The 26,469-nt window shown below is 43.0% G+C and overlaps 1 protein-coding gene across 1 annotated transcript; it reads left to right on the top strand.

Annotated features, from left to right (window-relative positions):
- Nucleotides 1-20,076: 20,076 nt before the first annotated feature.
- Nucleotides 20,077-24,691, top strand: PRF1 (perforin 1). Its single transcript, XM_020877397.2, has 3 exons — nt 20,077-20,209; nt 21,761-22,300; nt 23,066-24,691. The coding sequence occupies exons 2-3, from the start codon at nt 21,765-21,767 to the stop codon at nt 24,192-24,194; spliced, it is 1,665 nt and encodes a 554-aa protein (XP_020733056.2). The 5' UTR covers nt 20,077-20,209; nt 21,761-21,764; the 3' UTR covers nt 24,195-24,691.
- Nucleotides 24,692-26,469: the final 1,778 nt, after the last annotated feature.

Here is a 26,469-nt window from a genome sequence, read left to right as displayed (position 1 = left end):
TGTGGCTGGAGATGGAGAACTCTGCTGTGAGAGCATTTACTATGTTATTTGAATAATTTTTCTATACTTTTTAAACTTCTAACGTGAGTAAGTATTGCTTTTATAGTCAGAGGGAAACATTAAACAAAATCAAAGCTATGAGCTCATCCATACCCACTGCCTCTTGCACAGAGTTTTTTCTGGCTCCTGGAGGGACAATGGAAGAACCCCAGTGACCTCTGCCGGTGTGTGTGCCATGGCTTGGTGGCCACCAACCAGGACTGCTGTCCCCAGCAGAGGGGCCCGGACTGGTGGGAGGTCATGAACTTCCTGGCGACAGGTCTGCAGGGAGACTGTAGGGCCACGGATGCCCATCTGAAGGTCGTCTTCAGTGGCCAGGGGCAGAGAACCATCACAGTATGGAATGATAACAACCCCAGGTGGACAATACAGCTAGACTTCGGGGACGTGCTCCTGGCCACAGGGTGGAGGGAACCTGAGGGTGCAGGACTCTGGCTGGGACAACGACTGCCTTGGCTCTTGTGACCCCAAACTTACTGCCCAGAAGCCAGAGGTCAAAGACTCCTGTTCCCTCAGTGAAGGGTCTCTGGAGTTCGTACCTGAGGTTCCTGGTGCCCCACACCCGAGAGTAGTGGGTGACTGCACTCCAGCCCTCAGGAAGTCTGGGGGGAGCTCCCAGGAACTGTGGTGGGGTTTATAGGGAGGGTTCATCCCACTCAACCCAAAGGCTGGGCCTGCTGCCTTCCCCTAAAGCAACCAGGGATGCCTGGGTTCCCAGGAAGCTCCACTGAGGTCCTTTGTCCAGGAGAGAGAGAGCTAGGAGGTGGCTGACGGGGCAGATCAAGAGCTACTGGGAGGGGGTGGGTTGGGGGTATGACCTCCCTTGCTTTTTATTCTACCAGGTGCTCTGCGAAAGTGTCCTGGCTGTGCAATGAATTCATGAATCATTATACAACCCTTAGCTGGCTCCTCCAATGCTCTACCGGGCACTGAGATCCATGCTGCTGGGCTCTGAGAATGAGGACAGCCTGCTGTTAAGTACACGGACCCTGTAATGTGGGCTCTGGGTGGCTCTCGGGCCCGACCTCTCCTGCTCGGAGCCCCTTGCTGCAGAGGGAGTGAAGGGGCTACAATGAACTTGACTTTGCTCTAGTCCCAAATCTCCTCAGACCACTTAGGGGCCTTGTTTCCATCCTCCTCATCCTGGAATGGGAACCAAACAGGGCTGTCCTAGCCTCCTCCTCACCCCACTCAGTCCTGACCACCTGTCCCAGGTGGTCAATTCATGGAAAAGTTTCATATACCTCTGAAATCAGTAGAAGCTGCTCTGAGATTCCAAGGAACAACAAATATGCCTGTCATGAGTGTATTTCTTTTGATGGAAATTCTTTTCAAGGAGAAGAAAGAGATGTACCAGTCACTGGGCCGCTAACGCTCAACAAAACCATTTTATAATTCTCCAGAGGGCCTTATACTACAGCAAAGACCACTTTCAAACCGACCCTGGGTCTGAAGCCTGTGGATTCTGCTGGCCACCTCTATGCAGGCTCCTGACTTCCTGTCCCTCAGATGTCCTCTGCTTGTTGCCACGTTGTCTGTTGCCCACCCTGGGTGGGACTGGAGACAATCACACTTCCCACCCCACCCCCAGGGGCCAGGCTCTGAAGCCTACGGGTCTCAGTCAGAGGGAAGATGACTCCATCCCTCACTGCCCACCTCAGACCCATAGGTCTGATCCCAGGGCCCCTCAGGATCTGATCCATTCTCTTCCTCTTCTCCAAAGGCTCATTTTAAAGTGGATTCTCTTTTTAACCAAAGCTCCATCTTTAATCCAAAGATAAATTCAATCTTTTAGTTCTTTTCCAAACCAAATGAAGAACAAAAACAGTAAAAGATCTGCCAGTCAGAATGGCCATCATCAAAAAGTACAAATAATAAGTACTAGAGAGGGTGTGGAGAAAAGGGAACCCTCCTACGCTGTTGGTGGGAATGTAAATTGGTACAGACACTATGGAAAACAGCATGGAGGCTCCCTTAAAAACTAAAACTAGAGTTAGCATATGATCCTGCAATCCCACTCCTGGGCATATATCTGGAAAATCTGGAAACTCTAATTCAAAAAGATACAAGCACCCCAGGGTTCATTGCAGCACTGTTTTACAATAACCAAGATACAAGTGAACTTATTTACAAAACAGAAAAGAACTCACAGACACAGAAAACAAATTTATGGTTGCCAAAGAGGAGAGGGGCAGTGGGGAGATAAATTAGGAGTTTGGGATTAACATACACACAGTACTGTATGTACTATATATAATATACACTATATACTATACTATACTGTGTGTGTATATATATATATACTACTATTTATAAAATAGATGAACAACAAGGACTTCCTCTATTGTATGGGGAACTAAGTTCAATATCTTATAATGCAAAGGAATCTGAAATATATATACATGTAAGTATGCATAAGTAACTCACTTTGCTGTGTACCTGAAACATCATAAATCAACTATTCCTCAGTTTAAAAAAAATCTGCTGGTAAACCTAAAATAGCATTTTCCTCACTCCTTGACAATAAGCTTTCAAACATAGCAGGGTCTGCCCCCAGAACTCTCTTTGCATTGAGAAGCACAGCCTTTCAGAAAGCTAGACTCTCAAGATGAACTGGTCTTGGAACTGAGATGACTCATGTCTTGTCCACCCCAGGGCACACGCTCTATCAGCTGCTTGCCTCTCCCCAGGGGTGGGAGCTCATTACCTCTGAAGGATGCTCATTTCATAACAGGATGATTCTAACTTGTTAAGACAGTCGTTTCTCACCTTAAGCGCAAGACTGCCTTCCTCCCTCATGGTCTAATCTTTTCTGCAGGCACCCAGACGCCCCCTTCCCTCAGCATCACGGGACAGCAATAAGGACCTCTGACGTTTGCTCACCAGCCTATGTTCATGCATAGCGTGCTCCTGCTCCCTGGAGCACTAGACCGGCTCTAGCTCCTTGGGCCTCACAATAGCCCTGGCAGTACACAGGGCTGGCTTGAGAACACATGAAGAAGTGACACCTTCCCATCACCTCCAGGTTATGCATACATGGGTGCACCAGCCTGGAAGTTGGGCCTCCCCGTTCCTCGATCAGGGCTACTACCTTCATCACATCGGATCCCCCTCCCAGGAAGCTCTGAGGTCGGATGTTCTGTGTCAGTCCAGCTCTGCTTTCTGCTGGCTGAGGGACCTCTGAGTCTTATTTTCCTCATCTGCAAAACGAAGAGCAGGACAAGAAAATGCAGGGTAAGAGGATGAGCGACTGTTCAGGCAAGGATTGCTCTCCTCCCTGGTGTTTCACCCCAACTGCTGTGGTGCAGGACTGGCTGCCCACAACCCTGCACAGAAGCCATCTGGTGGTCAAGTACAGGGTTCAGACCCAACTCTGCTGCCTCCTATGTGACCTTATGTAAAGATTAAATGAGATAATGCACATTAAGGGCTTAACACAGTGTCTGCCCCAATAGAGGCTCAAAACAATATTTTTAAACTTGATCTTTAATCCTCCACTATCCACAGTATGTACCCTCCCCCACTGCCAGCTCCTCTGACTCCATGATTCTATCTGATTTGCCTCTAGATGCCTAGCTCCTATTTGGCACCCCTCCCAAGTTGGATGTTTATCCCTTAGGTGGTAGGGGGCATGGAAGGTGGCTGGATAGGAGAGCAATCTGTTTACCAGGAGTGTATCTGAGCACATGAGGGGCTGTGCAATAAGCCACAGGCAAGATTTGGAGGCCTGATCCTATTGTCTTTAGGTCTAGGAAAGGGGACACAAACCTGAGAAGATGAGTGACTCTACATTGTTATTGATGGATTGGAGGGAGGGGTGAAAAGAGGAGCAAATAAAGATGATTCCATTGGCTCTTGCCTTGGTGATTGGTAGCCGGTGGGAATCATCCCCTGAAACGAGGAAGAGAAGTTCAGAAGGGAAAGGGAAGTGTTGGTTGGGACAAAGGTTTGAGGTTTCTGGAACTCAGTCAAGGGAACCCATCCCAGCTCCCTGGGCGGCGGAGAAATGTGAGGCTCATCAGCCTCTGATGGCGACAGAAGCCACAGGAGAGGGTAAGCTGACTCCAGTGCCAATGCACACAGTCAGAAGAGAAGCTTGATGATAGAATTAAAACACTCCTAGTAACGGAGGTCTTGCTTTTTGAGAATGCCCTTCATAAGGTTCTTAGGTATAGCACAAGGATAGACATATTATCAATGAAATAAAATTGAAGACCCCAAAATAAACGCATGCATTTTTTTTTTTTTTTTTTGGCCATGCTATGTGACTTGTGGGATCTTAGTTCCCCAACCAGGGATCAAACCTCCACCCTTGGCAGTGAAAGTGCAGAGTCCTAACCACTAGACCACCAGGGAAATCTCTAAATACATGCTTTTATAGTCAATTGATTTTCAACAAGTGTACCAAGATCAATCAATGGGAAAAAATTAGTCTTTTCAACAAATGTTCTGGAACAACTAGCTATGTGGGTGTGTGTGTGTGTGTTAAGTCATGTCTGACTCTTTGCAACTGTATGGACTGTTGCCTACCAGGCTCCTCTGTCCATGGGAACTCTCCAGGTGAGAATATTGGAATTAGGTTAGATTCCTCCTCCAGGGGATCTTCCCTACCCAGGGATCGAATCCATGTCTCCTGCAGCTCCTGCCTTGCAGGTGGATTCTTTACCGTTGAGCCAACAAGAAAGTCTCAACTCGCTATGGGGGCGGCGGGGGGAATGAAGTTGAACCTTTACCTCACATCATTTATAAAGTTAACTCAAAATGGATCAAAGGATGCTAACTTAATCATTTGTTTGAAATGTGGTAATCATTTCACAGCATAGGCAAGTCATTACACTGTACATACACCTTAAACTTACATAGTATCTCAATAAAATTCAAAGGGAAAAATAATAGTAAGTAGGAGTTCTCTTATTCCACCATTATATCATTCAGACTGTATGCTTTAGGATTAGATTTTTCATATCCATACTGTCTTTTGATAGTAACCATGTTTTTCTAACAGTGGAGATTTTCTTAGGATATTTAGCAAGATTAATTTATCACCTGAAAAAAAGTGGATCAAAGACCTAAAGGCAAAATCTGATACCACAAAATTTGTAGAATAAAATACAACTGTAAATCCTCATGGATTAGGCAATCCTGCCTTGTATTGAGCAACTGTCTCTTAAACTTGACACCAGAAATATAAGCCACAAAAGAAAAAAATAAATTGAACTTTATCAAAGTTAAAAACGTTTGTGCTTCAAAAAATACTATCAAGAAAGTGAAAAGGACAACCCACAGAGTGGGAGTGAAGTTTTGCAAATCATATATCTGAAGAGAGTCTAGTATCCAGAATATATCAAAGAAATTTACAACTAAATGGTAAGACAAATAACTCAACGCCACTTAACATGCACTAGGATGGCTATAATCAAAACAACAGATAACAGTAAGTGTTGAGAACACTGTTGGTGGGGATGTAAAATGGTGCAGCTGCTTTGAAAAAATAGTTTGGTAATTTCTCAAAAAGTTAAACATAGAGTTACAATATGACCCAGCAGTTCTACTCCTAGGTATATGTCCCAAAGAAATGAAAAAGTATGTCCACACAAAAACTTGTACCTGAATGCTCATAGTCCCATTGCTCATAATAGTAAAAAAGTGGAAACAATCTATCATGTGATAATTTGATAAACAAAATGTGGTACCTATAACTATGCCATGGAATATTACTCAGACATGAAAAATATAGAACACTGGTAAATGTTACAACATGGATAAATTTTGAAGGCTCATGCTAAGTGAAAGCATCCAGACACACAAGACCACATATATACATCACATGATTACATTTATAAGGAATTTCTAGAAGAGGCAAATCCACAAAGAGAGAAAGCAGATTAGTTGTTGCCAGGGACTGGCACTAAGAGGGGAGGAGAAATTGGAGAGTGACTGCTAACGGATATGGGTTTCTTTTCAACAGTAATGAAAGTGTTCTGGAACTGATCACGGTAATGGTTGCACCACACTGTGCATATACTTAATGCCACTAAATTTTATACTTTAAAAGGGTGACTTTTGTGGAACACAAATCTTAATTATAAAAAGGAAAAACATTTATTTTCTAGGTATGAGCTTATTCCAGTTTTTTATTTCTTTCATGTTAAGTAAGTAACATGGTTTTGTAAGTATTAGTTACTCACAAGTAAGCTATGGTTTTAAGAAAAGTATTGATTTTTATCTAAATTGTCAAATTTATGGGCATGAAATTATTCCTAATATCATCTTATGATCTTTTTTATGTTCATAGGCCCTGTAGTGATATTACCTTTTTCATTCCTGATCTTGTCAATTTGTGCCTTCTCTCTCTTTTTCTACATACCTGGCTAAAGGTTAATGATTTTTATTTGTCATTTAAAAAAAAAACTATAGTTATTGATTCTCCTTTATTCTGCTTTCTAGTTCATTAATTTCCTCTCTTTATTATTTCCTTTCTACACTGGATTTAATCTGCTACCCTTTTATACATCTTGAAATATATACCTTAATTATTGATAATAAATCTTTCTCCTTATCTGATATATGCATTTATGACCTCAAATTTCCCTCTAAGCAAGACTTTCATCATATCCCACACATTTTAGCATATTATATTTTTATTATCATTAAGTTTAAAGTATTTTCTAATTTATTCTTTGTCTTAGGGTCTATTTGCTGATTTCCAAACATCTTGGGATTTTTTTTTGTTGTTCTTGTTATTGATTTCTAGCTAAAACCATTAGATAACAATAATCCCTGTAAAATTTCAATCCATTAAAATTGATTCCATTTCTGAGACTTACTTTATGGCCCAACAGATAGATGATTTAGAGTAATGTTCAGTGTACACTTAAAGAAGATGTATTTCTTCAGTACATGAGTGCAGTGTTCTATGTACATTAATTGGATCAAGCTTACCAATTGTGCTTTTCAAATCTTTTATATCTTTACTGATTTTACTGTCTATTTGTTTAATTAGTTACAAAGAGAAGTAAATTAAAGTCTTTCATTGACATTGTGTCCATGAAACATTCTGTTTCTTTTCTTGAATTTCCCTCAGGTTCTCTTTTATACAGAGGGTGGATCTTCTCTTCCATATCTATCATTTTCTCTCATATCCTTTTTTTTCCCCATTCTCCAGTTTATTTTTTATTTCTTTTTAACTTTCCTCCTTTTTAATCTTCTGTTTCTCTTATGATGTTATTTGTGTTATTTACTTCCTCCTGTATTCACATGCTTTCATTTCTGAGATGGTTTTTCTTTTTAAAGGAGAAAAACAGTTTTTCCTTACTGGATTCTACATGAACTCCTCTTAAGTCTTTCTTTGTCCCATCATCTCATTTATGAATTTTTATTATCCTGTATTATGCTTTCATTTCATACCTTTAGTCATTAAAAAAATTTTTAACTTATTTTGAAATATTAAATTAAACTTTTCATTAGTTTTATAGGCATGGTTTTCTAGAGAACTTCATTGTCTGCTGGCCTGTTATTATGCTCAGCAGCTCCTTTTCTTATATAAAAACCCTGAGTTTCTCCCTTCAGCCCTTCGCTGTTGCCCATGTTTAAGTTGGGTAGATTTCCCTGTACTCTTGAATGGGAAGAATGGGCAGATTTCTTGGCCAAGATTCATGTCTCTAGGGCTCCCCCTTCTGTTGTACTGGAAAATGTCTTTAAAACATGAGAGGAATTTAAGAACTGCTTCCTGTTGTTCAGTCGCTCAGTCGTGTCCGACTCTTTGCCACCCCATGGACTGCAGCACACCAGGCTTCCCTGTCCTTCACTATCTACTGGAGTTTGCTCAAACTCATGCCCATCGAGTCAGTGATGTCATCCAACCATCTCATCCTCTGTCACCCACTTCTCCTGCCTTCAGTCTTTCCCAGCATCAGGGTCTTTTCCAGTGTTGGCTCTTCGCATCAGGTGGCCAAAGCACTTGACTCTTCACTGTTCCATTTGATTCAGATTCCACTCCTAACCGTTTCTCTTCAGTATAGCACTTTGTCCTAAAAGAGGTATTTGGCTGGCAAGTTTCAGCATTTCATGGGGATACTTTATGTTGTATTGGGAAGATTAATTTACATCATAATTTTAAAGCACTTCTCAAGGTGCCTGGCAGATAGTGAGTATTAAATGTGTGATATTTATAATATTTATAATCATTAATACCTACCTATCTTTCCCCTACATACTAGGCCTACTCATAAACACAAGCTATTTCCTGGATGTGAGTCTCTTTTCTGACATTGCTCCTGCTATTCCACTCCCTGAAAACCGCTGCACAATGTCTGTCACCTGCCAATCCTTCAAGAGCATGTTAGTCTAGTGACATCAGTGGGATAACTGAATCTAAAGCCACCACTCTGGACTATTCTAGCTCCTCATTTCTAAGCCATACATCCAAAACCCTCTTTAAGATTTTATGCCAACAACCTACCTTTTATTTAGATATTTCACTCTGTGCCAAGCCCTTTACATACATTACCTTTTAATCTCCATGGCAATACTCTGAGTTACAGGCACAGCTGAATAGGAACAATCATTGGCCTTATTTTACACATGAGGACACTGAGGCTGAAAGAGATTACTTATCCAAGGCTGACTGTCAATTGGGATCAAGCAGTGGTTTTCGACCAGGCAGTTCACAAGACTATAAAGTCAACTAGGGTGCTAAAACTTCCCTGGACTATAGTCTCCATTAAAGATAGAGTCTTATCTTGTATGGTTCTATTACTGCCAGCACCTAGTTTATAGTAGGTGTTCAGTAAAGACTTCATCATTGAGTTACAATAGATGACTGTGCACAGTACAGAGTTTTGAGATGAAATTTTTCTTGCTGAAAGGCACGTGGAAAAATCTCAGACACTGCTCAATTTCTTCCACAGAGCCATTAGTCAGACTCTTACTCAGAAATTCTTTTTTTTTTTTTTCCATTCAGGTTTAAGCTCAGTGAGACGTGTATATTTTCACAAGCCCTTGGCCACCAGTAACCCACTGCAAAACTCCCAATACAGCCAAGCATAGCCCTCAAGACATTCACTAAACCCACATTGGTTTTCTAAACTCTATAATCTGAGGCCACCATTCTCACAAAGAAATCCAAGACTTCTGTCCTTTAACAGAAATCTCAGAAAATTGGGAGCTTCCTGATGAGTTAGAAATTCAATTTTTCCAGACACTGGAATTTCATTTGGATGTGGACTTACCAGGCAGCTGTATATGAGCTGGGCTCCTGAGAAAGACTCGGTCTTGAGCCAGAAAATCTGGGTTTGGTCCTTGCTCTGCCAATTGTTGGCTGTGTAATGGTGGGCAAGTACTACTTGTTGGGTTTCAGTTTTTCATTTAATAAAGTAATTAGGAGAACAAGATTCTGCTTACATCACAACACTGTTAGGTATAGATTCAATAATGTATGTGACAGTCTTTGTAAGCGTAAAATCCATGCTATATGATCAAAAGCCCTGGGAGCCAGCTGGGAAGGCTGGGCTGCCATGTTTGCCGGCTGACCCACCAGGCCTCCCAGGGCTGCCATGTTTAAACAGCCATGACGGAACCACTGAAGCAGCCAAGTGAGCCAAAAAGGCACCTAATGAAAGTGAAGGGCGGAGCAGAGAAACAAGAGGAGATGAAAGCGGTGCAGAGTCTGGAAGAGAAATACAGAAAGGACAGGAGAGGGGAAGAGCCTGACCAGTCTTCGTAGTTTCAACATTCTGAGAGATTGCCACAGTGACACATCTTTAGAGCAACCTTCATTATCTTCAATGATTTTTTTTAAGGGACTTTCCTAGCAATCCAGTGGTTAAGACTGCACTTCCTATGCAGGGGGTGGGGGTTCAATCTCTGGATAGGGAACTAAGATCTCACATGCCACATGGTAGAGCCAAAAAATAAAAAAGAATTTTTAGAGGAGATTCTACTTTTACTACTCATTTGTATGATATACACGTTAGCATTCTAGATTCCTAGAATGTTTTATTAATAGAGATTTATTAGTAGAGATTAGTGTGGTGGGTGACCCTCAAACAAGAGTGTTACAAATGCCCTCTTAGTGCTATCCAAGTTGGGTTGACTTCACATGAAAATGTCGGCATCCACCATGCTTAGATCTCTTTGTTAAAATAGGAAAGAATTTCCCATTAATTTAATAGTGTGTGAATTAGCTGGTGGTTGCTATACTAATAAACACAATCTTTTGAATCTTTTGGAATTAAATTTAAAAAATAGAATAGCCTAGCACATGGTAGGTGCTATTTTATTTGAATAATACGAACATTTGAATAAATACTTATTAAATGAATATTTGTGAGATCAAATATTATAGAATAATTATCCTTAAAATTTCCCCTTCTGCAAAACACCAGAAAGGCCAGAGTAAATATAGTAACATGTATCAGAAAACAAAGATGAAATTGAAAATAAGTAAGAGAAATCCCAAGGTGCCAAAAACCAAAGAAGTAATAATTAGGGAGAAAGCAGGCAGACCAGCAGTGGATGCCCTGAGGGCATATGTCTATCCAGGAAAATCAGAGCTTAAGTTACAATGACCAGAGCTGTAAAAGGCAACCATGTTTTTTGGGGGGGGCGGGGTACGGTGTGGAGGTAGAGAAGCTGAAATCATCTCACATAAGCTCAAAGGGCTAATAATGTAAATGAAAGGGTAGACTAGAAAAAGAAATTTATTTACTGGGAAAGGGAGCCAAGAAAGACACTTGTTTGTTTCACTCTCCTAAAACATCATAACCACAGATCTACTCTCCCTTCATTTGAGGTCCACATTTGTGCCACATGTATGGATCAGAATATGCCAAGGCCAAAAAATAAATACAAATAGTTGGGTTGGTCAAACTGGGAAGTGCCTCACAAAACCAAATGCAAACCTAATCTGGAGGAATTTTTCAACCCAGGTGAAGACAGTCGAGCATGAGCCCACAATCTCAACTTACAAACAAAACACTCAAAAATAAAAGCCACCAAGAGGTGAGATTCAGCTGACACAACAACATAAAAAAGTTGATGCACCAAGGGTGACAGGTATTGGCATGACTTGACATAAAATTTTAAATGAGTATGTGTGAATGTTTTAAAATTTTTGTAAAGTAATGGAAAATATTATCACAAAAGCTGGAACAGAATGAAACAGAGTTTATAAGTAAAAAATAAATCATTGAAAGTGAAAAATGAGGGACCTGGCAGTCCAGCTGTTAAGACTCCATACTTCTCCTGCAGGGGAAACAGGTTCAATCCCTGGTCATGGAACTAAGATCCCACATGCCATGTGACACGACCAAAAAAGAAAGTAAAAATGAACTGAACAAAAATCAGGAAGTTTGAGCACATATTCTATAGATAATACTAAGGAAAACAGGCCTACATATGCATTGCTGTAAGAACAAAAATTGATGTCAAACCTCTGGAGGGTATATATAAGTATATATATATATATATATATATATATGTATGTGTATATATTGTTGTTGTTTAGTCATTCAGTCTTTGAGACCCCATGGACTGCAGTCATGTGCGTCTATATATATACATATATATACTCTATATGTATATGTGTAATATATGCATGTATATGTATATGCTTGTGTGCATGTAAACATAAAATGAACATATATGAGGTTCTGATCTAACAATTCAACCTCTGGAAATTTATACACAGATACATCTACAAATATCCAAAATGAGATATATATAAGATTATTCACTGCAGCATTGTTCGTAAGAGCAAAAGACTATAAACTCAAATGTCCATCAACAGGAGGCTGGCCAAATTATGGTTCATCTACATAATAAAATACTATGCAGGTGTTTGAAAAATAAAAGAATGAGGAAACTCTCTATATGCTGATGTGTAAATATCTTCAAAGAAAATTATTTAATAACAAAATCAAACTGCAAAGCAAGATGTATAACATGTTTTCTTTTGTGTGAGAAGGAGAGAGAAAATAAAAAACTTTACAAGTATTTGCTTATATTAATGTGGAAAAAAATCTGAGAAGATACCAAAAAAACTCAGAAAATAAAAAAGTGGCACCTGTGAACATAAATTAGAGGGTCGGGCAGGTGGGGAAAGGATCAGGAAGTTTATTTACTGTGTATCTTTTTATTGTTTTGATTTTTGCATCATGGTGAATGTATTACCTAGGCTAAAATCTCAGTTCTAGATATCCCCACAGGCAGTGGGGACTTATCAGGGATTTTAGATAGTAGCTGATATTTTGTATGTTATACCTGGTATTATGTTATGTGTTTTTCATGTGTTATTTGGTCCCTAAAATAACTCTGTCAGCTACGTGCTACTGTTACCCCATTTTTAAGATGAGGAAACTAAAATTGACTTTACTCCAATAATATTTTTTTAAATCTTGAAATAAGAAATAAATTTCACTTTAAAAATGTTAATTTAAGCAAGTCATAATAATAGGAAAAAGTAAAATGTTTACTGAAGAAAAAAATGTATATTCATATCTAACTTTTGCTCTGGTAGGTTTTTTCCTTTTCTTTTTTTTTTTCAGATCTCCACAGCTCTCCAAACTAGAATTCTTCCTCACCTGCCACAGTCTCTAGCAGTTTTGCTGATGTGACTGTATCAGGCTTCTAATCCTTAAACATACCTCATAAACCAGTAGAGTAGTCCTTTTACTCAAAACTATAGATTACACCCTAAGACACTGGTATTTAATGATGAAATAACACTAATACATCAATTTTATCTTTTTTTAAAAATGCGGAAACTAAAAAGCTTAAAGAAATTAATTCACTTGCTAAAGTTGAATCACAGAGCTGGGATCTGAGCTCCAAACCAACTCTAAAACCCATACGATTTATCCGTTCAGTATACCTGTGGTCCTTTAAGAAAATATGAAACTTGTCCAAACTGCCTTCTGAAAAATGAAAAAAGAAAAACCTAATAAAAATAAATAAATTTAGCCATACCTCAAAACAAAAACTCGATGGATGAATTAAATAGCAAATTAGACAAAGCTAAAGTAAGAATCAGTGAGCTGAAACAAAGAACTGGAGAAAAATAATGAGAACACAGTACAGAGAGACAAAAAGTTGACAATAAGAAAGAATAGAGAATGAAAAGGCCTATTCTGTTGCTAATTGGCATTCTAAAAGTCAAAAATAGAGAGAATGAGGGAGATGGGATATATGGTATAACAGCCAAGATGATTTTTAGAATGATAAAAGATGTGAATCCTCAGGTGCAGGAAGAATAAATCCGAAACAAGATCAATTAAAATCAATTCATATCTGGATACATACTTTGCTGTGCAATTTCAGAAAATCAAAAATGAAAAGCTCTTAAAAACAGTCTCTCCCCTATACACAAAAAAAGACAAATTCTCTATAAAAGGAATGACAATTAAACTATATCAACAATGGAAGCCAGAAACAGTGAAAAAAAAAAAAAAAACAACTTCAAAGAGCTGAGAGTTGCCAACCAGCAATAACTTCAAAGCATCAGTCAGCCGAAATCGTGATGCAAAAACGAGGGTGAAACAAAGACATCTTGGGTAAATAGAAACTGAGAGTGTGTACCACCAGAGACACCCATTGAAAACCCTTCTAATGGGCGCACTTTAAGAAAAAGCAGAATTATCCTCAAAGGAAGCCCAGAGAATAATGAGCAAAGAAATTGGTAAATGTGTAGGGAAATTGAAACAAACTTTGAGTGTATTAATAGTGATTAATTTAGTAGAGAAAAAGTAAGCTAGAACTAAAATACTGGAAAAAAAATAACCCTCAGAATGAGAAAGGGTGATTTTAGGTAATAGCATACTAAGTATCCCTAGAAAGAAGAATAACGGTAAAGAATGTTAGAACTTGCAAAGAATGGATGTTATTAGCATTTTTATTGGTAACCACAAAAATTCAGGAAGATTTTAAGAGCTAAACCACTAGAGAAAAAAAAGAATGTACTTTTTCTTTTAAAGTTTAGTCAATCTAAAAGAATTGATTGGCAGGAAAGGAGTGGGGAAAGGGAAGCAAAGAAAAAAGCAGTACAAGGAAAAGAAATATAACCCATGATGGTAGAAATCAACTCTTAACAGAACAATAATCACAATAAATATAAATGGACTTAATGCAGTTATGTAGTTACTCAAATTGGATGACAAAACAAAATCTAATTATGTTTAGCAGAGACCCACCTAAAACATAAGAATACAGGGAGTTTGAAAGTTAAGATAGAGGATCTCAGTGTGTGAGTGCGTGGTTGTTTCAATGGTGTCCCATAAGAATACAGGGAGTTTGAAAGTTAAGATAGAGGATCTCAGTGTGTGAGTGCGTGGTTGTTTCAATGGTGTCCCACTCTTTGTGACCCCATGAACTGTAGCCCGCCAGGTTTCTCTGTCCACAGGATTCACCAGGCGAGAATACTGGAGTGGGTTGACATTCCCTCCTCCAGGAGATCTTCCCAACCCAGGGATCGAGCCCACATCTTCTATATCTCCTGCACTGCAGGAGGATTCTTTATCACTGAGCCACCAGAGAAACCCAATCTCCATAGTGAGTACTAATCAAAAGAAAGTTGATACAGTTAAAAATGATTAAGAGGGTAAATTTTATGTTACATGTAATCTAGCACAGTTTAAAAATATAACTTTTTAAAAGTTGGGATAGTTTTATTAATATGAGACAAAATGGATACTGTGGCAAAAACATTATTTGGCATTAAAAGGGCAATTAAACAAAGAATTAAATTCACTGAGAAGATGAAATGACACTACACTTGTTTCATAAAACAGCCTCAAAACATAAAGCTAAAATTGACAGAACTCTAGATGCAGGGAGAAAGTTACAGACTGTCTTCACAATGGGAGATTTTAACATGCTTCTCTCAATAATTAGTGTTATCAACAAAACCAAAGATTTGAATATAGAACCCTATATCCAAAAATTAGCAAATAGATATTCTTCTCAAGTACACAGAAACATTTACAAAAACTGCACATTTAGTAGACCACAGAGAAGATTTCAACAACCATTAAAGAATGGTTGTCATATAGACAACATGTTTCCAACTACAATGCAACTATGTTAGAAACCAATAACCAAAAGAAAGCATTTAAAACTCCATTTTCCTGAAAATGCAAAAAGCACACTTAAAAAAAAAAATCATAGGTCAAAGAAAAATCATAAGGAAATTTAAAAAATATGAAAAAACTAGGCAATAATGAAAATATTTCAAAACTTTAGAGATGCAGTTAGAAAGATTCATAGAAGCTTAAGTGCTTACATTAAAAAAGAAGAAAGTCTAATCCAGTAATTCCACTTCTGGGTATATGTTCAAAGAAAACAAAAATACCAACTTGAGAAGTCATCTGCATGCCCATGTTCATTGCAGCATTCTTTACAATAGTCAAGATATGGAAACAACATAAGCGTCCACTAATGGATGAGTAGATAAAGAAAATCATATATATAGATATAATTTTATATACATATATAATTATTATTTAGCCATAATGAAGAAGGAAATTTTGCCATTTGCAACAGCATGGATGGATCTTAAGGACATTATGATATGTGAAATAAGTCAGAGAAAAAGACAAATACCATATGATCTTATTTATAAATTAACTCCTTTTAAAAAAAAAAGTCGAATTCATATATTCAGAGAATAAATTGGTAGGCGTTGGAGGGTCAGTGAGATGAGCGAAGGAAGTTAAAAGGTACAAACTTTCCAGTTATAAAATAAGTAAGTCATGGGGATATAATTTACAGCATGGTGACTACTGTTAATTGTACTATGCTGTGTATTTGAAAGTTAAAAACAATAGATCTTTAAAGTTCTCATCACAAGTAAAAAAAGATTTTGTAACTAAGCAGGGTGACAGATGTTAACTAGACTTAATGTAGTAATGATTTCACAATATATACACATCAAATTGTTATGTTATACACCTGAAACTAATGTTTACATGTCAATTATACACCAGTTAAAAAAAAGACTGAAAACTAATGAGCTAAGGATTCAACTCAAGAAGTTAGAAAAAGAACAACAAAAGTCCAAAGAATACAGGAAGAAGGAAGCAAATAAAAAGATAAGAATAAAATGAACAAAATGGAAAATAATGATACAATAAAGAAGATGAATAAAGCCAAGAGCAGATTCTTTGAGAAAAGTAACAAAAATCTTTAACAAAACTCATCTAGAAAAAAGAGAAAAACCATAATAAAAATTATAATCTTTTAAAGGGGTATCGCCACTGATTCAAAAAAAGGTTTTAAGAGAGAGACAATTGTAAACAACTTCATGTCAACAAGTGTGAAACTTTACAGGACGAGGTTTCCTAAAAAAAATGTTACTTGCCAAAACCAATACCAGATTTAAAAAAAAAAAAAAAAAGGCCAGAAAACCAGATAGAGCTATTGAAGACATGGACCCTACAGTTACAAATCTACAAATCTACCCAACTACAAAGACTGAGCCTTCTACAAACTCTGCCACAGCGTGGAGAAAGTGGGAAAAACTCGAATTTATTTTATGAAACTAAAGGTGGTAACTGGAGCACAACTATGGATAACTCATTTGAGGAAGAATCCCAAAGTTTCACAAATCTGTAAAGAAAAGGGAACAAAGAATGACGACAGGATAAAGTGAACAATATCTGGGACTATATTTTGGATCTCTAAAATAAGCACAGTAAGTAGTCTAAACACTGGATTTGTTCAAGGATCTCCATATTTGATTATGGTTCATGTCTACTGTAGGTATAGTTTATGCAGGTAGATACCATCAAGATCAATATCTTTCTCATGCATTCTACTAGAGTATCCATGAAGTTTTTCTGTCAAGAGTAAACATTTTGTAACCTTAATATATATATGTATACATACACACACACACACACACACACACATATATATAATATAGATAAATATAAATATATATAAATAAATACATAATTCCATGAGAGAGATGAGATGATAGTCATTAAGTTGTGTCCGACTCTTGCAACCCCATGGACTGTAGCCTGCCAGGCTCTTCAGTCCATGGGATTCTCCAGGCAAGAATACTGGAGTGGGTTGCCATTTCCTTCTCAAGGGGATCTTCCCAACCCAGGAATCAAACATGGATCTCCTGCATTGCAGGCAGATTCTCTACCAACTGAGCCATGAGGGGAGCCCATATAAATCCATATCCACATGCAAAAGAATGAACTTGGACAATACTCCAAGTAGATCATGGGCCTAAATGTTAACTATAAGACTCTTAGAAGAAAACATGATTAAATCTTCATGACCTTGGTTAAGCAAAGATTTTTAGATACAACATTAAAAGTATAAACAACAAAAGAAAAAATAGGTAAGTTGAACTTCATCAAAATTAAAAACATTCATGCTTCAAAAGATACCATCAAGTGAGTGAAAAAACAACTCATAAAATAGGAGACTATATTTGCAAATCACATTCCTGAAAAGGGTCTAGACACTGAAGTAGAAAAAGAACTATTATAAATCAATAATAAAAAGGCAAATAACCCAATTCAAAAATCAGCAAAGGACTCAAACAGACATTTCTCCAAAGAAGACACACAAGTGACCAATAAACAAATGAAAAGATGCTCAACATCATTAGCCGTTGGGGAAATCCAAATTGAAACCACAATGAGACAACACTTCATATACACAAGAATGGCTGTAGTCACAAAGTCAGATAATAACAGGAATGTGGAGAAACTGGAACCTCATTCGCTGCTAGTGGGAATGTAAAATGGTGCACATAGGAAAATCATTCCTAAAGAGTTACTACAGACCCATCAATTCCACTCCTGCAGGTAGATCCAAGACATATGAAAACATATGCTCACACAAAAAATTTGTATGCAAATGTTCATAGCAGCATTATTCACAATAACCAGAAAGTGAAAACAACCAAAACATCCATCAAATGATAAATGGATAAACAAATGTGGTATGTCTATACAACGGAATATTATTCAGCCACAGAAGGCAAGCAGTTTTGATACATAGGCAGTTTTGACACATACTACAACTTGGATGAACCTTGGAAATATTATGTAGAATAATACTACAGATACAAAAAGTCATACCTTGTATGATTCAGTTAAAAGGAAAATCCACAGAGCCAGAAAGTAGAGTGGTATCCGGGAAAACGAGCAGTGACTGCTAATGGGTACGTGGTTTTTCTGACAATGATGAAAATGTTCTAAAATTGATGGTGGTGATGGCTGCACAACTCTGTGAATACTAAAATGCACTGAATTATATACTTTAAATGGGTGCATTGTATGGTATGTGAATTATATTTCAACAAAGTTGTTAACAATAAACCATACAGACGGTTTCTGAAAATTGCAACTTATGTCTCTCGGGACAAACTGTGATTAAAACACATTTCAAGTGAGAAGTTTCAGTTGGAGAGGACAACTGTCATCAGAAGTTGCAAATGTCAATGTCATCACTGCTCTTTCATGGACTGCCCCTCACCAGCATCTCTTGGACATTAGCTACTTTATACACCAGATGAAAACTGCTAAATGCACATTTCATCATTAGGAGCCTAAGGATCCCTAGAAACTTCAAAGTCCTCCCTTTGATTTTATAGATGAGGAAACTAACCTAGAAAGATGTGAAAGCTCTGTCAAAAGTCACACAGCAAGCCTACACTGAAGTTGGGATTGGAACCAGTCTCCCCATCTCCCCTTTGTCTTCCTACAGATTTTCTACAGGGCTCCACGCTCTTTAAGCTGGTCTTCTGAACACAGGCAAAACTAAACTCCACAACCTGGATATCTGATCTTGGCTGCGGGCAGGAGCTAGAAGGGGGTCAGGAGGCTGCAAATTCTAGGAGAGAAAGGGGGACATTTTGGGGAGGAGATAGGGTTGGGTTTCGAGAAGACAGCTTAAGCCCTAGTTCCTGTAAAAGAGGGGACGCAGCAGGGGGCATAAACTCAGAGGAATGAGCCATCCCGTGGTGTCACACGTGGTCTGGGGCCTGTGGCTATTTTTTCCTGTTACTGATGCGGTTGGAGGGTGAACTCACAAGAACGGCCCCCCACTTACCGAGCTATCTCCACCTCAGACAACTATGATGTTGCCCCCCACCCCCAGAAGTTGCTCTGTGAGTCACTCAACCCATGGAAACCTCAGGTAAAGACAGAAGCTGGAGAAGACCCCGGGCCCCTGGTCCCCCCCACATCGCTCTCCCCAGCAGGGTCACACAGCCGTCCACCCATCCACGCCATGGGTACTATACCAGACCAGGGCTAGCGTGGAGGCCGGAGACCAGCGAGGCCACTGGTTCTCCTCACAGACAGGAGCAGGAGACGCTGTCCTGGCACATGTGTTTGAGGTCCAGAACCTGGCCCTGGGGCTGGGCTTCAGGTGTGGGCAGGAAATGGGCAAAGAGGTCTGAACAAGAATTTATTTTCTCCCCACTGCCTCAGGAGGAAGGAATGGTCACATGCTTTAATATTCACGGAGGGCCAGGCCCTGGTCTGAGCACTTCACACATAGTAACCCTTCAAATCTTCATAACCCATGGGGTCTACACTAAGAGTACCCCCATTTTGGGATGAGGAAACTGAGACACAGAGAGGCTAAAGACACTGACCAGGCTGCACAGCTACCGGGCAACTGAGCTGGCCCAAGCCGAGGTGGCCTGGTTCCCAAGCTCCTACTTTATACTGCCTCTTATAGCTCACACATGCGATGCTGCGGGGAGAAGCAGGGAAACTGTTCCTGCTGGCCTGTCATCAACTCCAGAGTTGAATCTCAAAGCTCTCAGATCCCTGTGCTCTTGCTCCACCCACGAAACCCCACCTGTTTGCCCCCGGTCCCCATGCCCCAGGCAGCGCTGCTTGGCAGATGAGCCTCTGGCCCTCACCGCTCGTTTCCTGAGGGCTGTCAGCAGGCCGGATGAGGAGGTGAGGACAGGGTGGGTGCCGGTGGGCGGGGGGGAGAGCACAGGGGACCCGTGACTAGAGCTGGTGGCGGGGCGGGGCAGGAAGCAGAAATGATGTGAGCTGTGGCCTGGGTGATGAGCTGTGTGGTGAGCCTGTCTGGGGGGCTGCACCACCATTTCAGGAGCTGTCCGTGGGGAAAGAAGGTGTCCGCATAGGAGCATCTCGGCACAGGACTCCAGGTAGGGAGGAAGCAGGGGGCCAGGGAGGCTGGGAGCCCCTGGGTGGAGACAGAGGGGCACAAGAGCCTGTCTGGGGAAGAGCCCGATGTAGCAGGAAGTGCTGTGACCCATAGACAAGAGGCCTGTGTCTAGACCGCGCTCGACCACTGACTCACTAGGCAGCCTCACGCCCTCCCAGGGCTTCAGTTTTCTGTTATACAAAATGAAGAGGTTAGAGTATGTTTTTAAGGCCCCTTCAAATGCTTGTTAAAACTAAAAAAGCCCAGAAACAGGCTCCCTGGGAGATAATATGACGAGGGTCAGGGTGGAAATAAGTAATAATTTTTTTTTTTTTGCCACGTCACACAACATGTGGGATTTTAGCTCCCCAGCCAGGGATGGAACTTGCACCCCCTGCAGTGGAAGCACAGAGCTTTATCTGCCGAACCACCGGGAAGGTCCCAAGACTCTGATTTTTAAAGTTACAAACCATGCTGGCTCCCTAAGTGAGATGATCTGAGGGCATTCCAAAAACTCCCCTTCTTCTGTTTACCTCCCCGGAGCCTGCTGTGTTGCCTGGAATTTTGCCACTCCTTTGGGGAAGGCATGGGAGGCTCCAAGCTAGAATGCAGGGCAGATTCCTGCCCGCCATAATCCCCTGGGCCTCCGACAAGCTGCTGTCCCTGGTAGGTGCTAGAGGGGAGCGGCCTCTGAGGAGCTCGGTTTGGACAGGGATAGAGTGGAAATTCCAGTTCATAGCAGCCCCAGTGAGGCTCCTGAGCCACCTCCAATTGAGGAAGAACCTTTTAGCTAAGCATTTAGTGATAGGCAGCTCAAAGATATGAGCAGAATTCTGCAGAGAGGGGCAGGGAAGGCCAAAGACGAGACGAGCATCAGGAGGAGAGCAAACTGAATGACTCCTCCCCACACTGGATCTAGGGACGCAAGTGCTCGGGCAGCTTTTATCCTAGAATTCAGGCTGATGCTCTTCCATGAGCTCAGAGAGAGGACCCCACTGCGCAACGGGGAGGAAGGTAGTGATGTGCAACCTCATTTCTTTCCCAATACTACTGAGGGCTTAATGGGTGAGTGGGATGAGGGGCAGTGAGAAAGGTTGGGTGGGTAAAGAAAGCATGGCTTGTTCTTGAATCCAAAATGATCCCTCTCCAGAATCCAGGCTTCCCTAGACTCCCCAGATTCCTCCTCAAATCTGCTCCAACTAATCTCTGCCCCCTTCCTCTGCACGCAAAACCCCTTTCCACCAACAGTAGCTGCAATCCTGGGGACAAAACCATCCATCTGGATTCCTATTCGAAATCCTAGTAAGGGTCTCCGCCTGGCTGTGTGACCTTGGGCAAGTCCCTTCCCCTCTCTGGGTCCAGCTGGACAATGCAGGGGGTGGACCAGACTTGTAAAGGCCATACCAGCTCTGACATTCAGTGACTTGAGAGATGTATCTCCATCCCTCTCTACTGCCTATGTCCTGATAACCTACAGTTGGAGGAAGCATTGGCCACCCTCCATGCCCCTGCCCACAGCTTCTGGGAGACCAAATGCCCCCTGTCTCCACAGCTCCATGGCCGCCCGAGGGCTCCTCCTTGGCATCCTCCTGCTTCTGCCCGCGCCCGCCCCTGCCCCCTGCTACACGGCCGCGCGCTCTGAATGCCAGCGCGCCCACAAGTTTGTGCCAGGCTCCTGGCTGGCAGGGGAGGGCGTGGACGTGACCACGCTCCAGCGCTCAGGCTCGTTCCCAGTGGACACACAGCACTTCCTGCGGCCCGACGGCACTTGCACCCTCTGCCGCAATGCCCTGCAGAAGGATGTCCCCCAGCGCCTGCCCCTGGCAATCACTGGCTGGCGTGCCCACGGATCGGGCTGCAAGCGCAACGTCGTCAAGTATGAGGGCCGCTCCACCGAGGATGTGGCGGGGGAGGCGGCCAACAGCATCCGCAATGACTGGAAGATGGGGCTAGATGTGTCTCCCAAGACAAGCACTAATGTGCGTGTGACCGTGGCAGGCTCCCACTCCCAGGCTGCCAACTTTGCCGCCCATAAGATTCACCAGGACAAGTACCTCTTCAGCCTGGACTTAGTGGAGTGTCGTTTTTACAGGTGAGCACTGGGGGTGGAGGGGACTTGAGAAAAGGCATGAGAAACTCAGGGTGATCTGGGAGTCCTGGAGGTAAGGTGGGGACCGGAGGCTGCTTCCACCAGGAGGAGATGCCCAACCCCCTCTTTCATGGGCATCATCACCTTCCAGTGGGCAGGAGACCCAGCTCAGTCCTCCTCTTCTCTGGGCCTGTTTCATCCACTCTAGCACTCTTCATTTCTGCCTTCTTAGGCTCTGTGCTGGGAATTAGGACTACAAGTTGAACAAAAGTAGACATGCCCCAAGTCCTCAGGGACCTCGTCACCCTGAGAAATGCATGTCTCCATGGGACCTAGAGTCACTGACCCTGATTTCTCTCATGGAAGGCCATGTTTCCCACATAGTGAGAGAGGGCACCTCCTGACTGCATGGCCAGAGCTGTCAGGAGCCTGGGCACACAGGATCCAGTCCAAGAGAAAGACAGACAAAGTCCACAGACTTACCAACAGTAAGGTATCATTGCTTTTAAAATTAGAAAATAAAGAGAAAAAACAAACTTTTCTGAGTAAGAAAAACAGAAATACCTATACAAACTATCTAGGTTACCAAGGAGCAATGGGCAGAGTGGGTTTCCCTGCGGGATTGGTGATTCAGAGTTTGGGCTTTGGAGCCAGGCCACCTGGGTTCAAATCCTAGCTCTGACACTTAATACGACCTTGGGCAATCTCAAGGGGGTTACTGAAAGGGGCCCACCACTGGGCTCACCTGCTGTTTTCCTCACCTCTCAGTTTCCACCTGGTGCACACTCCCCCAGTACACCCTGAGTTCAAGAGGGCCCTCAAGACACTGCCCCCCCACTTCAACACCTCCACCGAGCCCGACTACCGGAGGCTTATCTCCAGCTACGGAACCCACTTCATCCGGTCCATGGAGCTGGGCGGCCGCACCTCAGCCCTCACTGCCCTGCGCACCTGCGAGCTGACCCTGGAGGGGCTCACGGCCAACGAGGTCGAGGACTGCCTGGCTGTCGAGGCTGAGGTCAGCATAAGCAGCCACGCCAGTGCCTCGTCATCATTCAAGGAATGTGAGGAGAAGAAGAAGCAGCACAAGTTGGGGACCTCCTTCCACCAGGCCTACCGGGAACGTCATTCCAGTGTTGATGGTGGCCACCACTCAACCATGCATGACCTGCTCTTCGGGAACCAGGCTGGGCCCGAGAAGTTCTCAGCCTGGGTGGCCTCATTGCAGGACAGCCCTGGCCTGGTGGACTACACGCTGGAGCCTCTGCACATGCTTGTGGAGAGCCAGAACCCACGGCGGGAGGCCCTCAGGCAGGCCGTGAGCAAGTACGTGACTGACAGGGCACGCTGGAGGGACTGCAACCGCCCGTGCCCCCCGGGGGAGCACAAGAACCCAAAGAACCCATGCCAGTGCATGTGCCCTGGTTCAGCAGCCACCACCCAGGACTGCTGTCCCCGGCAGAGGGGCCTGGCCCACCTGCAGGTCATGAACTTCAAGGCATCAGGTCTGTGGGGAGACTGGATCACTGCCACGGACGCCTATGTGAAGGTCTTCTTCGGCGGCCAGGAGCAGAGGACCGCCACAGTATGGAACAATAACAACCCCACGTGGATGACGCGGCTGGACTTCGGGAATGTGCTCCTGGTCACTGGGGGCCCCCTGAGGGTGCAGGTCTGGGACGCAGACAATGGCTGGGACGATGACCTGCTTGGCACATGTGACCGCACCCCACAGTCTGGCTCACATGAGGTGTCGTGCCCTATGAACCACGGTCACCTGAAATTCTCCTACCAGGCCAAATGCTTGCCTCACCTGACGGGGGAGAGGTGCCTTCAGTATGCCCCCCAAGGGCTTCTGGGGGACCCTCCAGGAAACCGGAGTGGGCCAGTGTGGTGAGAAGCGGGTCCTGAGAGGACCAGTGTGCAAACTGGAAAGGTTCCATGCAGGAACCTGTATCTCCATTTCTCCATTAGACAGATAGAAAACTGAGACCTTCTTTTTTTTTTCCCAATGAGGTGGCTGAATTTACAGGCCAGCCCTCAGGCCTGTCCAAACTGCCTTAGGTCTTCAATATTCTCAAGCCCAGGAAAGGAGGTGGAGCTGAGTTAGGCCCTACGGCCACTGCTACACTTCCCTACAGGTCAGGAACAGGGCGGAAAGCCAGGAGGCTGTTCCCGCCAGGCTGCCTGGCGTCGTTTGCACCATTCCCTTGCAGCCCCTCTTCTAGCGTGGTGAATTCTTCATCATATTAGACCTAACCTCTTTGGCCCCAGCTGCTCCGTTTACTCTGTTTTCTTGGCCCACCGAGCTTTGCCTCTTAGCCAAAATCCAAGTCTGTCTTGACTTGTCTCGTTGTGTACACAGTCTGACCAATAAAGGCGATGTGATGGTGACCATGATGGTGGTGGTGGTAGCAGAGGGAATGACAGAGACCAGACACGGCCTTGGAGATGAATTTCGACCTTAGCAACCTGACCCAACAGAACAGGTGGTTGACCCCAGGGGCAGGCAAGTAATATAACTGTTTTCCAATTTTGTTGGAAATGGGGAGGACCCAAAATATCTGTCTCCTCATAACTCTCTGATTCGAGAAAGAGTAGCATAAACAGTAATAAACATAAGTGGATGTTCAGCTCTAGCAGGGAGATAAGAGGGAATGGTGAAGACTAGAATGAGCTGAAGGGCATGTCTTATCCAGGGTCAGGGAAGGGGAGAGGCATCTCTGCAACAACCAAAGGTTCCCAGGCAGGAATGTGAGCCCGGTGATGCCAAGTTTTCTAATTCCTTAAAGTAACCAGAAATCCCAGCTTGACTTCTAAGTGTTGGCAATTCACTTCACTTTGTAAAAATAAACCAACATGGGCAAGCACAGTACAAGCCAGGGGACATGTACGCAGGTCATGATTGTTCCAGAGCAATCATTTAAAAATTCTAATTTCAGAACCTGGCTGACTTAACAGCTCTCTGCTTCCTACAATTCTAGGGGAGAAGGCAGTGGTTTCAAGGGCTCCCGGCCTTGGCATGAAGAAACCTTCAGAGCCTCAGGCTGTGATGTAACATGACCTGGTCTTAGTTTCATGTGCCTGAAACACAGGCCTCAAAACACAGGCCCAATGGGGTGGGCGGCCTCCTAGACCTGGTAGGATTTGGCTGTGCAGGGCCGCTATCAGTGGGGATCAGAGTTGCTGGCACAGGCCTCCTGGATCTCTTTGAAACTCCCTACAAATTAAGCCCTTTGAGGTCTGTGAACCCACAGGCTCAAAAGCCCAGCAGTGACATTACACTGACCCTGAAACCCCAAGTGGGGCAGGGGGATTGGCAAGCTCTAGAAGCCAGGTTGAAACTGCTGTTCTTACACCTTTCCCTTCACAACCACACACACACACACACACACACACACACACACACAAAAGCACAAGAGAAATCATGCAGCTTCACTCTGGCTGCTGTAGCTGTTGAAAATAAACATGGCTATGGGCCATACCCTTGAAGAGAGTGGGGCCAGGGCAGGTCTGGCTCCGGAAACAGCTCTGACCAGAGATTGGCAGTCTGGGTCTAGGCCCCACGTGGTCAGTGCCCTCCAGAAAGTTCCCCCGAGCCTTGGTTTCCCTGAAAGGACGATCTGCGTTTTACTCGCTTCCCAGAACTGTTTGGAAGGGGATCGTGAGCCTTCCCAGAAGGTCAGTGCTACAGAAGCGATCCTGGGAGGTCATCTGATTAACCCTCCTGGTTTTGCATTTAAGGAAACAGAGGCTCAGAAGAAGCGTCTGGGCCGGGGCTGCAGATGTCAGTGGCCAAGCCAGGCCTCTGTGAGTCGTGAGCACTCCACTTGGAGTACAGCTCTGGAGAAACCAGCGGGACTCGGACAGGAGGGCCCACAGGGAAAGGGGTGGTGTTACCAAGGAAAAGGAATGGTTGATGCTGTTGCGGGGCAGCCAAGAAGCCCTCAGCTCCAATGCAACACTTTAATTGACATTCCACTGACACTTTGTCACACTTGGGGCCCCTCGCCTTGTTCAGGAAATTCCTTGCTGTGCCTGATGTCTCCCATCCGCCCTCCACATCTCATCCTCACCCTGCTCCATCCTGCTCTGGTCCGGAGGCTGGCCTATCTGAGCCTGTCAGTGGGCAGGAGATGGGAGAGAGTGAGGTCTCAGAGACAAATGAGGTG

This window comes from Odocoileus virginianus, chromosome 7, assembly GCF_023699985.2.
Source record: "Odocoileus virginianus isolate 20LAN1187 ecotype Illinois chromosome 7, Ovbor_1.2, whole genome shotgun sequence".
NCBI classification, from domain to species: Eukaryota; Metazoa; Chordata; class Mammalia; order Artiodactyla; family Cervidae; genus Odocoileus; species Odocoileus virginianus.
Note: the sequence above shows the minus strand (reverse complement) of the source record. Positions and strands in the feature narration are given on the sequence as shown.

What these genes read in the sequence shown, in the direction of transcription:
- PRF1 (XM_020877397.2), top strand. Translation starts at nt 21,765, where the DNA reads ATGGCCGCCCGAGGGCTCCTCCTTGGCATCCTCCTGCTTCTGCCCGCG. An exon ending in GTGGAGTGTCGTTTTTACAG is followed by an intron (nt 22,301 to 23,065) that starts GTGAGCACTGGG and finishes CTCACCTCTCAG; the next exon opens with TTTCCACCTGGTGCACACTC.